Source organism: Diabrotica undecimpunctata, chromosome 5 (assembly GCF_040954645.1).
Source record: "Diabrotica undecimpunctata isolate CICGRU chromosome 5, icDiaUnde3, whole genome shotgun sequence".
In the NCBI taxonomy this organism is placed as follows: Eukaryota; Metazoa; Arthropoda; class Insecta; order Coleoptera; family Chrysomelidae; genus Diabrotica; species Diabrotica undecimpunctata.
In genome coordinates, this window is record NC_092807.1 from 133,283,907 (window position 1) to 133,301,355 (window position 17,449).

The 17,449-nt window shown below is 33.6% G+C and overlaps 1 protein-coding gene across 3 annotated transcripts in view; it reads right to left on the reverse strand.

Annotated features, from left to right (window-relative positions):
* Positions 1 to 1,888: 1,888 nt before the first annotated feature.
* LOC140441806 (lutropin-choriogonadotropic hormone receptor-like) overlaps positions 1,889 to 17,449 on the reverse strand; it is a 477,770-nt gene continuing 462,209 nt past the window's right edge. For all 3 annotated transcript variants that reach the window (XM_072532733.1, XM_072532734.1, XM_072532732.1), the window contains one exon: positions 1,889 to 2,542. In XM_072532733.1, coding sequence (XP_072388834.1) covers positions 1,959 to 2,542 — 584 coding nt within the window. In that variant the 3' untranslated portion in view covers positions 1,889 to 1,958. The remainder of the gene's footprint in view (positions 2,543 to 17,449) is intronic.

Here is a 17,449-nt window from a genome sequence, read left to right on the forward strand (position 1 = left end):
AAGACTAAATGCCAGTGCAAATTACTACAAGACTAAGTTAAAAGTCCAAACACACAGTACACAGACTTTTTAACAAAAGTGATAGAAAAACGACACCCAGAAATAATTACGATTTGGAGTATGGATGTGGTTACCAGAACCGAAATACCAAGCTTTCTAGTGCACTTCTGGAATTAAGCATTAAAACAAAAGTCATTATTAAACAAAAATACTTGAAAGTTGTAAAAGTAGTCCAGAGATGGAAGCCCCAAGGAAACAGAACAAGAGGAAGGCCCCGTAAAAGATGGATAGACGACGTAGAGAGGGATCTTAAAACCATGAACATCAGGCAGTGGCGAAATAAAGTATCCGACAGGGCAGAATGAAAGAACATTGTTAAGCAGGCCAAGACTCACGAAGGGTTGTAGCGCCATTAGAAGAAGAAGACTTGAAAGTTGGACACACCTTCATGGAAGTAAACTCTATTCATTCTACTATTGAAAAAAAATTGCGCAATCGTAGAGAGGTCTATACACCAGAAGACAATCAATCAATCATCAATCAACGACCGAATCCCTATGAAACAATTTACTGTAGTAATGATGATTTTTATGCATTTGAACCAGTATACTACAAAACTACTCGCCCTGGCAACAAAGCCGGCGATCCCTGTGTTAACGATGTGGTTGGTTTTCAGTATACCCCTAATGGCATTATTCGTTAGTTACAAACTATGCTTCCACTAGGAAGTGACTTTGGAGTCACTACCAAACCATCTCAAACTGTACACAGGACCAATTCCAATCGAAGCGTTGAAATATGCACACTTACAAGAACTAAAACAATTAATTCCACAAGATTATCGTCAATTCTACGAGACATTAACGCACAAATAAATTTGTTCCTCGCTCTTACATAATATTTTAGTTTAATTAGTCTTTATTTTTGTTTTTCTTTTTAAATTTTGCTTATTTAATTTTTGAAATCTCACAAAAAAGGCACGATTACCCTCGTTCCGGGTGGCGGTACTATTTTTTTCTTTAGTTTTGAGTGCTAAGAAATAAAAAAATTGGTCTTAAAAGTGTGCTGTCAAATTTGAAAATCAATGTTTTTGGTATTAAAAAAGTTGATATTTTTTGAAAAATTCGTCGTATATTGTGCATCTTAAAGTAGACGACTTTAAAATAATATTGCCAATATATGTGTTGCGTTCCCGAGACGACTTTATTGCAAGATAATTCATTCGATTACATGAATTTAATTTTAGCTTAAGAATATGTACACGTCAGAAAAATTATAGCATATCAGTAAAATTCTCCCGACATGGTAAATATTTGCCCTGACATTTAGTTTATTTTCAATATTTAACATCAAAGCCCAAGTTTATATGCATGTAATTTTAATACATAAATGATGTATCCTTGATATGTTACTGACTTACTAATAGTGGTATTTTCCCAATAAAAATAGTAAATTGTGTTAAGATGCCTAATAAAACAACTTCAGAACCATACCTAAGGTAGCAGGGAGGGGGGAGGGTATTTCTGGCCTTGTTCAAGGAAAATTTGTGTCTATGTGTAACTATGTATATGTTTGGTTTAAAATTATTTATTTTTAAAAAAATGATTCCCTTTTTTCTGCCGGGCTTTAAAAAGAGCATAATATAAATATATGCCAGTATACTTAATAAAACAAGATAAAAACCTGTTTTCCTTTGATAACAGCTTCTTGTCTTATTGCAACTGATTTCCTTTAAAAACATTTTTCTTCTACTTAGGAAAATTGTTTTGGTATATCATACGACTTAGCTTTATCGATGAGTCAGTTATACGACAAGCCGTGTGTGATAATATATTTAAGTGTACTCGTACGTATAGAAATAATTCAGTATCTAATAAATTTTGGATGATTGTTTTTTAGAAAATTATTTATTTCAGCCAATTATATGTGATCTATACAAAAACAAAATAATAAATATTTTACAGATTTTCACTGGCGATATATTTATTGCATTCATGAAAATTGTTTGTATTTTTAACATTAAAATCTGACAACGCCATTACAGACTCTGGTCTGCAATTTGACGAACTATTTCTCGAACAAGTCCTTAACATTGGACATTCCACTGACACAACTGTTGTCATACTTGTCATTGTAGAACATCTATTATTTGCTCCACCAGTTTTTAGGCTGCTGTCCATGCAAGTCTTTTTGTATTGCAGCCCTGATCCATACGGAAGGGGCTTTCCACCGATCGCTCCTCTATGTTTTTCGGCTCTGTCTTTGCAAATACCATACCGACCCATTAGAAGAAAAAAGTCTCTTCGATATTGCTGTGTTAACAACGCGTAGAGACATGGGTTGGCGCACGAATTGAGGGGGTAGAAGAATACCAGTAATATTTTTGTATTAGTAACGGTGATTAAAGGAAATCCCAAGAGAGCAGTAATTCCAAAAAATGCTATTGGAGCCCAGCAAGCGAAATCTGTAAAAACGAGAAGTGCCATACGTTTAGCTACTGTGAGATCATTTCTAACTGACGTTGTTGATCCAGTGCGTCCACCTAAAACGTATAACAGTCATAATATTAGTTAAAAGATATTTAAACAGAATGGTTTTAATTTTTTTAAGCAACATTTTTAAGATTTAGATATTGTTAACGTTATAATCAGTTTACTAACTGTAAGAAAATCCATACACCTTAGTTATTTTATGTAAATATTGTGTTTATATAAGCCTAAATTACAATGGATTGTAATAGAAATTACATTTTATATTTGTTTTTCACGTTTCGATTTCCAAGCCGATGATCGTTTTTAAAAAAGGATTAATAATAATAGTCTCCCTTTATACCGCTGACGCTGCTTTGGGATTATAGCAGTTTCATAAGCACACGTGGTACATGTATTTTTACATTTGTTTTTGTGGTTAAGTATATTTGTTTTGATTTTTATAAATAATGAAAAGCAGTAGAAAACGAGTTCACTTCAGCAATGAAGATGATTTGTTCTTGTTGAAGGAAGTCATAGGCAAGAACCCTTACGACTATCCAGAAAAGTGGAATTTAATTCAAAAGCGAAAAATATTTTTAATGGCATCAAAATTAAAGCGGCCGTATAGTCGTGCAAGATGTGGAGAAGAAGGGCATCTTCTATGTCTTCGTTTTTATCATCAATAAAGGCACCTTTATTGTCTTTATTTATAAGTCGCGACTTTAACATCATATCCAGGTTGTACTGGGGACAAACAGCAAAAATCAAAGTTGATAATGAGTTAACCGAAGAAATTGAGATTCGTCGAGGTATGCGTCAGGGTTTTATGCTTTCTCCACTATTATTCAATATATATAGCGAAAAAATATGTCAGGAAGCGCTCCTAGAGCAAAACATTGGTATGAACATTAACGGAGAGTTAAATAACAATATACGATACGCTGATGACTCGCTAATAGTAACAGATAACCTAGCAAATTTACAATTTTTGATGGAAAACATAAACACCCATACCAATAAGTATGGTCTAAAACTGAACATCAAAAAGACTAAATTCATGATTGTAACAAAGAAGCTATACACCAATGTGAATTTAACCATAAATAATTAGCCAGTTGAAAGAGTAACGTCCTACAAATATTTAGGGGTTTGCTTCACTAATACTAATTACCAGACAAGAGAAATCAAAAGGCGAATAGAGATAGGCGAGACAATCATTTGTCAAAATGAAAAAGTTCCTATGCAGCCGGGACATAAATATAAACTTAAGAACGAGAATGTTAAGGTGCTATGTTTTCTCCGTTCTGCTGTACAGCATGGAAGCCTGGACACTTAAAAAGATAAACATCAAAACCATTGAGGCATTCGAGATGTGGTGTTACAGGAGAATGTGGAAAATACCATGGACAGATGTTCTGCTGAAGATGGGGAAGGAATTCGAAGTCATAAAAACCATACAAACGAAAAAACTGGAATATCTGGGACACATAATGAGAGGAGAAAAGTGCTGTCTGCTTAGACTCATAATCCAAGGAAAAATTTTGGGAAAGAGAAATGTGGGACATAGGAGGATTTCCTGGTTGCGAAATTTAAGGGAGTGGTATGGGTGCAGTTGAATACAGTTGTTCAGAGCTGCAGCCAACAAAGATTGCTGTGATGGTAGCCAACCTCCGATAGGAGACGGCACTGCAAGAAGAAGAAAGGCACCTACATTTAATATCGCGTCCATCTCAAAAATTAAAAATTGTTCAAAAAAATATTTGTTATTTATTTTGAATATCAAAAATAGGGTTAAACGACAAGCACAAGACTGGCACTGACAATTTATTAGTTAATCAATAATTCGATGAGGGCAACACCGTCGTTACGTTGCGTGCAGAACTTTAACTCTCAATTTAACCTTCATCTTCTTCGATACGTTAGTTCTTTACGTATAGGGAGATACTTTACGTTAGTTAGTTACAAAAACTCCCTACTAACGTTATTGAAATGCACGTATTTTGGGTATACTTTTATGGATGGGTTCAAATAACAAACCTTCTTTATCGCATTATTGGAGTCGCTCTAAAATATATAACGATTCTGCATGTAAATTTATTACAAGAAACATTTATGAATGAAGTATGGCTACGTTGCTTGGTCTGTCTGAAATGGGCTCATGAAGCATGTGCGGAAATATATCCAGAAGATGATGAAGAATTTTATTGTTAATTTTGTATTTCTGAATAAGTATATTATGCATCTATTTTTACTAATGTTCTCTTACCAGTTTTCCAAGTTTTTTTAATAACAAAGTCGTTTTTCCTTGATTTTATTTGCAAAACATAGCCATTAGGTAATGAAATAGTTTGATTTTCCTCAGTAGTTTGCATTACCTCACCCTATGGGGAAATGTAAACTTTTGGCATATAGTCAGTTGTCATTTTTTGATGCAAATACGTTAAATACATTTAGTTTCAATTGCAAGTAAATTACTGTTAAATGTTTAATAAACGAACCTAATTAATTAAACAAAACAATTTATTTCTGGTTTAACTATATGTGCGTATCTTGCTTAGATGGTTCACGATGCTCCACTTTTCCCTATAGCAATCAGAAGTTACCGTTTTTTGATCTTTAAAGCAATTGTTACCACATAAGTTTTGACACAAAAGTTTGGACCATTTTTTGTAACACACTTCAACGTATCACTTTTGTTGGTTGTTCCTTATCGTGAAACACCCATACAGTGAATTGGCGGTTATTTTCCGGTTTGTAGGAGTAAATTCAAGATTCATGGCCACTTATACTATAAACGTTTTTTTGAGCTTCCTTTGTTGAACCGTTCCAATATTTTTTGACACCGATTGAGGCGAACCGCTTTTTGTTCTTCTGTGAGCAAATGAGGGATCCAACGAGAAACCAACTTCGTAACACCCTTCATGTAGAATATTGGATAGAGGTCTTTTAAATGTCAAAAGATGCCTCTATTTTTTTGTATGTTGCACGGCGGCCGTGCCATCCTTAATTAGCTGACTAACCACATCAATTCTTTGCTGTGTGACTGCTGTTTGAGTTGACCTGGCCTGAATTCGCAATATCAGCGAGAAATAGTTGTCTGCTGTGATGCTTCATTCCCAAAAACTCAAACTATTTCAGTGAGACATTGCTGTTGAGATAATCTCTCCGAAAATTGTAAACACTTTGCTCAGACTTGGCTAAGATCCATTTTTTGACCGAGTTGCTAATTTTAAAAATTCACTGTATATACACGGCTTGTGTCGCAATAAAACTTTAGATTTAATATCAACAAAAGATTGAGGTTACATTTGTGTCGGAAGGTTTTATAGTGGCGCCCTCTATGCGGCTATATGCAAAACTAACCAGACAAACCTCGTATAGTTCGGACAATATTGTAACCTTGAAAATAAAAAATTATTATTAAAGTTAGCAACCAATACCGAATGAGAACAAATGCCGAGGTCAAGCAGATGTATAGAGCGAGCGATATAATCCAAGAGATTAAATCCCAACGTCTAAGATGGGCTGGCCATGTCCATAGACTCTCTAATAACCGCATTGCCAAGTTAATATGGGAGGAAGCCCCCACAGGAAGAAGGCCCTTAGGACGTCCACAAATGCGATGGAGAGACAATATATGGTCAGATCTAAGAACAATATATGGTCAGTGGGGCTATCCACTGACCCAACTATTATGGACGATCGTTCAAGATGGAAGCAAGTTGTGCAGTCAGCCAAAACCTACCCCGGGTTGTAGTGTTACGAGAAGAAGAGGAAGAAATAAAAAATTGTATAACTTGCAGCTGTCAATAGTGATTATGACAATCATTATGACACCATAATAATAAAAATATTTTTCCAAAAAAGGTTATTCTACTGGTAAAATATTTTCAGCCTTAATATTGTACAAAATTGAATGAAGCAGATTAATATCTAGTATAAATTTTACAGTACATTACTAATATAAATAATTTAGCTAATTATCTAAATACAAGTATATATAAATTAGTAATTTTTCAAACCCATTACTGCAGAATTTATGTTTGGTTGCTCTTGTGATTAACTAGATCCATTTAGTTTGTCAAGTCAGTTGTTTGTATCAAATTTGGTAAAAATTGGCATACATAAAATATTCGCTAAGTTTATGAGATTACACCTACGAGGGCTTTTACGCTTTATTTATTTAATTTTGATGTTTTTTACTGTAGGTAAAGTTTAGTGAAAAATTTTTATCTTTAACCTTTCACTACACGCGCGCGGACTGAGAGTCCGCGTTTGATGGAACTATAGAATTTCTCGCATAGTTCCCACTATTTTTTGTAGCAGCTTTATAAGTCTTTATCCACTCGGCTGCTTTATGTTAGTCTAGTCTAGAGCCACGTAGTAACACTGCGTGGATCTAAACTGTCAGGCTTTTGGACATTCTGCTAGAAACTGCTTCAGAATACCGAGGTGCATGAAGTGTGTACAAAATCATCTTACTAGGAACCGCCATCCACCTAAAGGAGTAATTAACAAAGTCAAATGCTGTAATTGCAAAAAACACCATGTGCAAAAAACACATCGAATATCTGGACAGCTAAGCCCAGAAAAATACCAGGAATAAAGCACAAAAGAAGATAGTAGCACCACCTAACACTTCAACTTTCAGGACTACAGCCAGCGGATTATCATATGCACAAACTACGAGAGGACAACAAACAACAAGTAACAAAAATACGAAAAGCATCAAGAGCACATGAGCAGAAATCAACAAATTGTTAATGTGGAAAAAATAATGTCACTCCGACAGAAAATGAAGAAAGAATTACAATCAGCTAAATCATTTATAGAACATGCGATGATTTTCATAAAATAGGAAGGGATCCACAATACCAATTAAACATCTGACGATACTTTAATTTAATATAGCCTCAATGAGGCTAAGAATTCAAGAAATACGGGAGATGGTGATAAGGCACAATCCAGACGCCATCTGCTTCTCCGAAACAATCTACATGACAACAACGCAGCTCCCACGGATCACAAACTTCGATGGATACGGCAGAATAGACTAACCAAATGAAAGAGGGGTAGCCATATTCGTCAAAAATAACATCGAATGGAACCAGGTGGTAATAAATACATATGATTTTGAAAATGTAGGTATAAAAATGGGTACAACTAATATTTTTTCTATTTATAGCAGAAGAGAAAACGATCTAGCTCTGGAAGAATTAGATACCATGCTGAACTCTGCAGAAACCGTAGTCACAGCCGGAGATTTCAACGCACAACACATACACAAGGCTGTCTTTCATTCTATTGGCAGTTTTTCGCCGCCACTCAAAAAGCAATTAAACACAAAAGAGATTGGTTGTAGTAACGAGTCTGGTCCATACTTTAAACGTTTGATGAGGAGACCTGTAGGTCTCGAAGCTCGTCCATTCTTCATTGTCATTAGGATTTTTTTTACTTCAGTTGGTATTATTGAGTTTTCTTATATAAAAGATGTCTATGACAGGAAGGACTAGTCATTATCTTTAAAAAGAAATTGTGCACGATCTTCAGTCAATATATTTTGATAATAATCTTTTATTTTTATTTTATTTTATTTTATTTTATTTATTTAATACACGGGATAACCCCATTAACAGTTTAAATTACAATATACAATACCACAGTTAGGATTCAAAACTTGAAATTAGTTATAATATAAAATCAGTATTAAAAAGTTTTAAAAAATTAGACTAAAAATCTTACATACTAAAAATAAAGTATAACAAGAACAAAATTCAACAATCACAATATACATATCACAAATCAAGAGATATTTTAAACTGAGTTAAAGTTATATTGAAAATATCGACAACGGCGATCATTTAATAGTCCCATGTATCTATCCAATGGGTGATGAATACCATAGGTTGTTCTGTGGAAAGGAATATTGAAAACATTGTGGTACCGTAGAGCTTGATGGGGAACATTAAAGTTAATCTGGCTTAACAGGTTTGGACAATCAATAAATCCATGTATGATTTTATATATAAATATAGCTCCTGACATGTCACGACGGTTTTTGAGTGAGGGTAAAGATAATTGTTGCTCGATACGGAAATAATCATGATTTTCAATAGTAGTGTGGACGTGGTAAGCACAATATCTCAAAAATTTATGCTGGACTCTTTCTATGGTATCAATATTGTTCTGAAAATAAGGTGACCAAATAACTAAACAGTATGTCAAAATAGTTCTAACTAAGCAACAATACACTAATATTGTTGAATTAGTGGAGAAATACTTGCAATTCCTAGTAACGAAACTAAGAAGTTTAGATGCCTTTATTGAAATAGAGTTTATGTGGTCACAGAAAGTGAGCTTCTCATCGAAAATAACACCCACATCCCGAATAGAAGAAACATAATTCAGTGGCTGATTATTAATAGTATAGCTTGTTCCAATTCTATTTACTTTGCGAGAAAAACTTATAAAACAACATTTTTTTTACATTTAAGTGGAGTTTGTTCTGATTGCACCAATTTTGTAGTCTGTCTAAGTCATCTTGTAGCAAGGCTTGATCTGTTAAACTATCTATAACTTGTCAATCTATATCTTTCCAAACTATATGTTATCTATAACTTTCCAAAATTTTAAGTCATCTGCCAACATTAGACATTTGCTATTTAATAAACAGGAAGTGATATCGTTAATGAAGATATTAAAAAGAACTGGAGAAGTGTCCTTGAGGAACTCCAGATTTTACTGTGATACTGTCAGACAGATGACAACCTATCTTGACGCTTTGAATTCTCCCAGATGTAGAGTTTTTAATCCATTCAACAAACCTGACGTGAAAGCCTACATTAATTAATTTGCCCAAAAGTATTTGGTGATCTACACGATCAAATGCTTTGAAAAAATCTGTGTATATTGCATCTACCTGTTTAAGGTCTTCCATATGAGATAATATATCAGATTGATAGCAAACCAACTTTGTTGCAGTGGATTTTTTGCTATGAAAACCATGTTGTGATTGAGATATTAAGCCTTTACATAACCAAGAAAGTTGCTGTGCTATAAGACTGCCGAAGAGCAGTCAGGGATTGCAGATTGTATACAAATGCTACAATAATTTTCAATATTGTCTTTCTGACCATTATTAAATATAAAAACAACATAACTTTCTTTCCATGAAGAAGGAAATACAGAGATTTACAGAGATCTATTAAACAATATAACAAATGGTAGAACAAGGGTACAGACACACTTTTTTAATAGAAAATTAGGCACACCATCTGGACCAGCAGTAAGATTATTGGGTAGCTCATTTATGCCATTAAAAATATCAGTCACGGTAATGTTAGAAGGACAAATATTTGTACTAAAGTTGCTATTTAATGGATAAATAGGTATGTTAAGGTTGTTGATATTTGGTGAATACACAGTTTGGAAGAAGTTCATAAATAAATTAGCTATGTCTTGACCACTTCTTGCAGATTACACTTGATAAAATAAGGAGTTAGGTAGGTTATGAGTAGACCGCTTATCGTTAATGTACTTCCAAAATAATTTTGGATCAATCCTTAGGCCAGTATCTATACCTATAATATAGTTGCTGAAGCAAATTTCAGACAGTTGTTTACATTTAGCTCTTAGGTGGTAAAATCTAATATAGTCATCATCATTAACATATATATTAACATAAATATAGTGAGCATATTTTTTCTCCAGAGTCAGTCTTCTAAGATCAGCAGAGAACCACTTGGGAAAAGTTGAAGTTCTATATTTCTTCAATGGCACAAAGTAAGCAATTCCCATAGAGAGAACTTCATAGAATAATTTTGTAGCAATTTCAACATCAATAACCATACATACTTGTCAGTCTATGGAAGCAAGGAAGTTGTTAAGCGCAATGTAATCACCATTCCGAAAATCATAAAACAACTCATCATAAATCAACTTATTTCTATTGTGTTTCTTTAACATCGAGGTATAAGCGACATTCATAACCCACATAATGGATGCTAGGATTTACAAGGGGATCACTTGCTTTTAAGATAATAAGCTCCCTAACATTAGAAAAAACTAAATCCAAAAATACATTACAATTATTGGGAATATTATTATGTCGATACAATTTTAAAAGAGCAATATTCACAGCTTGATCACCTGCAGGACAATGCACCAAAAACATAGATATCCTCTGATGAGTATTGCAGAACAACATTTTCCACAGTTTGAGAATGCCAGTTGTATACTTCACGAGGTGATTGTGGAGGTATGTAAACACCATCAAACACAAACTTGACTTCATTAAATTGACATAATATATATATTTGCTCAACCTGATCTTCACGAATACTAATGGTTTGTGATTTTAGCTTGTTATTAACAAACACTAGTACACCACCGCCACTCAACTTTGTACTGGTTCTCTGGGATTTATCACATCTGTAGATACTAAAACCATCACATTTAATTTCACAATCAGTTAAATTATCGTTCAAGTTACTCTCCACTAAAATTATTATATTGTACAAGCAGCAGGAAATACTTTTTAGGATTTCGGAAATCTTTGTAAGAATGCCTCCAACTTCATAAACTGTAGGGATACCACTGCAGTATCTAATGCATAAATTTTCATCGCCAGCAGCTTTTCTTTCCTCTAGTTCCTTTTTAGCTGCCTTGTAAGCGTCTTGTTTCATCTTAGTTTGATCCTTTGATATTCTATGAACAGTATTTCGAAGCTTATTACTAGACTTAAGAGCCAATTTCACCGTGTTAGCATTGCATATAACTTTGACTGGTCTAGCTTGATTGTAACTGGACATTTTGCCAACTCGGATAACATGTCATATTGTGAATTCCTCTTGCTGTAAGCCAAGTAAACGAAAGATCTCATACGCCTGAGATTTGTCATGGCTAATGCGGTCAGCTAAAACATTACAGTTATATTCAGGAATTTTATAAATCATAAGATTTTGAGCTCTATCTATACGCTGTTGTACTTCATAAAAAACTGAATTAGCTGTTGTCTGTGAATTGTTTTTTTCCTTTAATGTAATCTTTTCTTTGAGACTAGTGATTTCTTCTTCCAGCTTGGCAAATCTTTGCACAAACATAGGAAAACTCTTAAATGCATAACGACAGGTAGCGCAAAAGTACATAAGTAGACGTTTCTGCAAAATAATTGCCCGTATCTTGGATGTGGACAAGCCAGAGCATTTTTCTGCAATGTGTATCCTTGAACGGCAAATGTCGCATGCTATTATTTGCTTTTTATCAGTACCAAGATCTTGGGAACAAGCGCTACAATTATTGGTCATTATAACCTCCTTAAACTTTCCAGTATTTATCGGTATTAGGTTGATATAAACTTTTTCCTTTCTATGCGTCCATTTCTTGTATTTCTTTAATCTAGTATTTGTTCTCCCAAGGCTTCTATAGACGCTTCATTAATACATTATATTATATTTCAATACAAATTTAGGACAGACGAATGCTCCATATTGTTAAGCTTTAAGTTTAATCTCATTCTGTGAAGGAATGCTGTCGACTCATCTTTTAGACTATTTCTATTGTATTTACTAGATTCTCTACGCATTGGTATTCTTTTGTTATACTTTTCTATAAATATTATTGTCATCCCACCATACACACATACTAGACGCGAAGTATAAATTGTGCTGAGTCGTCTGTTGTTACATGGAATAACCATCATAAATAAGTTTGATAATTATGTAAATATTTTAAAATATTGGACAGTTAACAGGTGAACATCGTTCGATAAATCTGTGCCGGGTCCTTAACTAGTGCTATTATCAAATTAATAGGTATTTAATTTGAAAATAAACCAACCGATCTTCAAAAAAGGTAGGATCTAATTATTTATTATTATGAGTGAATCGGGGGGTGGTGTTGAGCCACCCCAGAATAATATATCATTAATGGATACGGAAGACAAAAGGTATATTAATTTAAATAACAGATATAAAATAAATGATTCAGGGTATTATAATGTCTTTGTAGAATCTACAGACAAAAACTTGTCCCGTTTATCACCAGTACGTGTCGGTCATTATCTATTTAAAAACCAATATTTTAAACACAATGTACTAGACATTAAACCTGTTGGCAGAAATAAGGTAAAAGTAATTTTCAAAACTTATACTTGCGCAAATTCTCTAATTGAACATGAGCTTATTAAGGATAATAAACTTGTAGCGTATATTCCATCATTTTTTACTCAAAAGAAGGGAATTATTAGGAAAGTCGATACGTTTTTGGATGAAAAGTATATTTTGGAAAATATTGTTTCAGATAAAAATGTTGTCGAAGTAAAAAGGTTAAAACGGAAAATAATTGATTCGGATAATGAAACAATTCTTGTACCTCGCCAGATGGTCATTTTGACATTTGAAGGAAATAGCATTCCTAAGACTGTTAATTTAGACTTGGTTAGGTTTAATGTTGAACAATATATATATCCGGTTGTTCAGTGTTTTAATTGCTTTCGTTTCGGTCATACTGCTCGGCAATGCAAATCAACATCAAATCGTTGTAAAAAATGTAGTCAAACTCATGATAATAATGAAACATGCACTAACTCCCTATTTTGTTAACATTGCAACTCCACTGAACACAACTCACTCTCTAAGCAGTGTCCTGCATTTATACACCAATACAAAATAAAATCAATAATGGCTTTAGAAAACACTACCTTTAAAGAGGCAGAAACCATAGCTAACAATCCTTCATACGCCAAGATAACTACAAATAATAGATTCGATATCCTTAATACTATACAAAATTTCCCCGCCTTAACCCCTAACGTCCCTGAAGGTACAAATCAAAAGCAATCCTATGTACCTACCATTAAAAAAACAAGAAACAAGCGTAAAGCTATCTCTCCTACTGCGGTCAAAAACGCACCAACTTTCCCAAGATTTCCAAATGCTACAAACACCTCATCCCAACCTATAATCCCTAATCCCTACAGGGACGAGTTTATGGCGTATAAAGAAAAAATAGAATGTAAAATAATCAATGAAATTCCAGCCTTGATAGAAAATATCATCAAGAAAATTAACCCTAAAATATTTTTACCTAACTTACAAAAAAATACAAAAGAAGAAATTGAAAAAATGTTGAACAACCTAACAGATATTGAAAGCGATGGGGAACAACAGGACATTTAACATACTGCAGTGGAACTGTCAATCTATAAATAAACATAAACCTAGTTTACTTAATTATCTCGAGCACAATGTTGTTGATGTCATTCTGCTTAATGAAACATGGCTTTCTAAAAATAAAAATTTTGGTTTAACAGGTTACAACGTTATCAGAAGCGATATACCTGATGGTTACGGTGGTGTAGCCATCCTCATATCAAATAACCTTTGTTTTACTGAAATTAATGTAACGAAAAACTTTAATAAAGGTATTGAAACGTGTGCAGTTTTTATAGAACAAATTAAATTGGTAATCGTTTGTATTTATAAACCACCCAAAGTAATAGTCAATAATAGAGATTGGAAAAAGCTTTTTACTCAATTTAGTGGTAGGGTTGTCATTGGTGGGGACTTCAATGGACACCACAGTAGGTGGGGTTCCTTGAAGGATTCCGTTCAGGGCAAGTGTATAGTAGACGCGCTAGATAACAGTAATTTAGTTCTGCTAAACGACTGTAGACCGACCAAAGGAACAAGACTTAATGAACTTCCATCAGTGGTGGATCTATCCCTTGTTACACCAAATCTAATTGGATACACCACATGGGATCCTGTTCCCGATACTCTGGGTTCAACTCACTTACCTATAGTAATCACCATCGACTTGGACCATCACCGATGTACAATAATTCCTTCATCTAAATGGAAAGAGTCTTCAGCAAACTAGAATATCTTTAAAGGTCATATAGAAAAAACATTATCCGAAAATATAACCGATAATATCACTTCAGCGGAACGTTTTGACTTCCTGTTAAAGACAATTGACGATGCTGCCTCATTTTCTATGAATATCAAAAATTCCTTTCAGCCAAAATCTCGAATTCCAGTCTGGTGGGATTATGAATGCAAAAATATGATCATTTCACGAAAAGCTGCATACAAAAGATACATTGAAGCATCCAATTTTGAAAACTATATTAAATACAAACAAATTCACGCCAAAAGTAAACTCCTCTTTACAAACAAACAAAAAAGTTCGTGGATTAACTTTATAAATACTTTAAACAAAAATACTTCCATCAGTAAAATTTGGAATTTTGTTAATAAACTAGCGAATAAAAATTACCGTACAAGACGATATCCCCTGCCAAATGAACTAATAGAAGAGTTGCTAGACAAATTTGCTCCGCCATATGTTGAAATTCCTATTCAGGATAACAGTAAAACTTGTAAATACAATATTTTCCAGGAAAGTTTTGATATGAAAGAATTTGAGGCTGCACTCAAGTCTTTAAAGTCCTCGGCTCCGGGGCGCGATCAAATTACTTATAACATAATATATGAATTACCTCTTATAGCTAAGAAAAGTTTACTAACAATTTTCAACTATTGGCTTTTCAATGGAAGATATGTAGATCATATGAAAGAAATAGTTATTTGTTTAATTCTTAAACCTAATAAAGATAAAACACTCTCCTCTACTTACAAACCGATATCATTAATGTCTTGCATATGCAAGACATTTGAAAGACTTATTAAGACTCGATTAGAATGGCTAATAGAACATTATAGTATCCTTCCAAGTACACAATATGGATTTAGGGCTAGTGTTGGTCCACTGGATGCAATATCACATTTAGTTACCGACATTCAAATAACGTTTTCCAGAAACAATTATCTTGCTTGTTTGTTTTTAGACCTAAAAGGGGGGGCATATGATTCTGTTAATTTAACCATTTTACACAAAAAACTATATGATATAGGATTACCTCAAAATATAGCGACTAATATTGTTCATCTTTATAATAATCGTGTTATATATATTAAAGATCATTTAAACCAACTACACGGTCCTAGAATTGCTCATACAGGTCTTCCACAAGGATCAGTTTTAAGTCCGTTATTATTCAACATATTTTCAACAAGTATTCATGGCATTTTTGACAACACAATCAATTGCATCCAACACGCTGATGACATATGCATCTATACAGAGCGTAACTCGTATACTGACTGCCTGGAGGCTCTGGAATTCATCATGCAAAACGTTAATAACTGGGTAAAAAATCATGGACTGACCATTTCCCCTGATAAATCAGCCACAATGATATTCACTAGACATAGGATTCGTACGCCTGACAAAATAAAGTTGTCTGGATATGATATACCTATTGTCAAAGAATACAAATATCTTGGCATTCTTCTTAATCCCAAACTCTTAAGGTCAAAACATGTGGAATATATAAAAAGTAGGTGTGAAAAAGGTATTAATATTCTTAAATGTGTCACTAATCGAAGATGGGGTGCTGACCCTAAAGTTGCATTGATGTTTTACAGAGCCTACGTGCGATCTATTATAGACTATGGTTGCATTCTGTATGGTGCCGCCAGTAACACACACTTATTAACTGTAGACCGCATTCAGTTTAAATGTCTAAGAATATGCTTGGGCACCATGAAGTCTACTCCTTGCCCTGTACTACTTGCTGAAAGTAATGAAATACCTCTTTAAAATCGTCGAGAAATTATGGCAATTAACCATATCCTGAAGCTAAGATTAAATAATAATAATCTACTTAGTCAACTGTATGAGTTATCTATTGAAAACCTCTCAAATAAATACTGGCGCATAAAAATTCTCCTCCACTTGCTTATGCTTTCTTAGAAACTAATGAGTATCCTAATATCTATGGCAAAGAAAAAAGATTACCAATATATAAAGCTAATTTTCAGGTAACATTAAATAAACCAAAAGTCATTATACCAAAGTACACAGAATCTCCACAAATAAACTTTGTCTTACTTAGATCCATATTGAGTGACTATAATGATCACATAATAATGTATACCGATGGTTCCAAAAAAGAGGATGGTGCCACAGGTTGCGCAGTTTATATTCCACATAAAAGCGAATCTTTGAAAATTAAACTTCCATCACATTGTTCAATATATACTGCTGAAGCGGTAGCTATCGAAAAAGCATTAGATTGGCTAGATTCACACAATTTAAATAAAGCAGTAATATTATCAGATTCATTATCGGTCATTAAAGGATTAAACTCAGATATGACTCAACATAAAAGAAATAATATTCTTTGTGCTATTAAAAATAAAACATATAGTAAAGATATTACAGTTATTTGGGTTAAAAGTCACATTGGTATCGAGGGAAATGAACTGGTTGACCAGCTTGCTAAAGATGCGACCCATGTTGGACTCTATATTCCCATATTTACATTGAAGGACTTACAACAACATTATTATAACAAATTTTTTATAAATTAAAAAGAAAAATGGAAAAACATAGCAACGAATTCAAATAATCAATATTATACTATCCACCCTACCTTACCACAAGATGTTGACTATATTTTCAAATATGCAATGCCAAAGAAGTTGACATCCACAATTACACGACTGAAAACTAATCACGGTGCATTCCCAGCTCACTTGGCTAAGTTAAATATTATCCCTTCTGGGGTATGCTCATGCGATAATATATCACAATGTGACATCAACCATATTCTTTTTAAGTGCGATAAACATAGGTATGAGACAGATCAGCTGTATTCAAAACTATCAGAACTTAAAATTCAGACTCCCATAAACATCACCCATTTACTCTCCTTAGATAGTAGAGAAGTATACGAACTAATATGTAACTTTTTATTTAAAGTTGGTTACATTATTTAAAAACTAATATCTTACATTACAATTCTGTGGCTAAAAGACTAGTTTCCAAGCCAACTCACCAAACACACACACACACACACACACATTTTAAAATATTGTCCTGGTATTATTATATATAATCATTCTCTCACT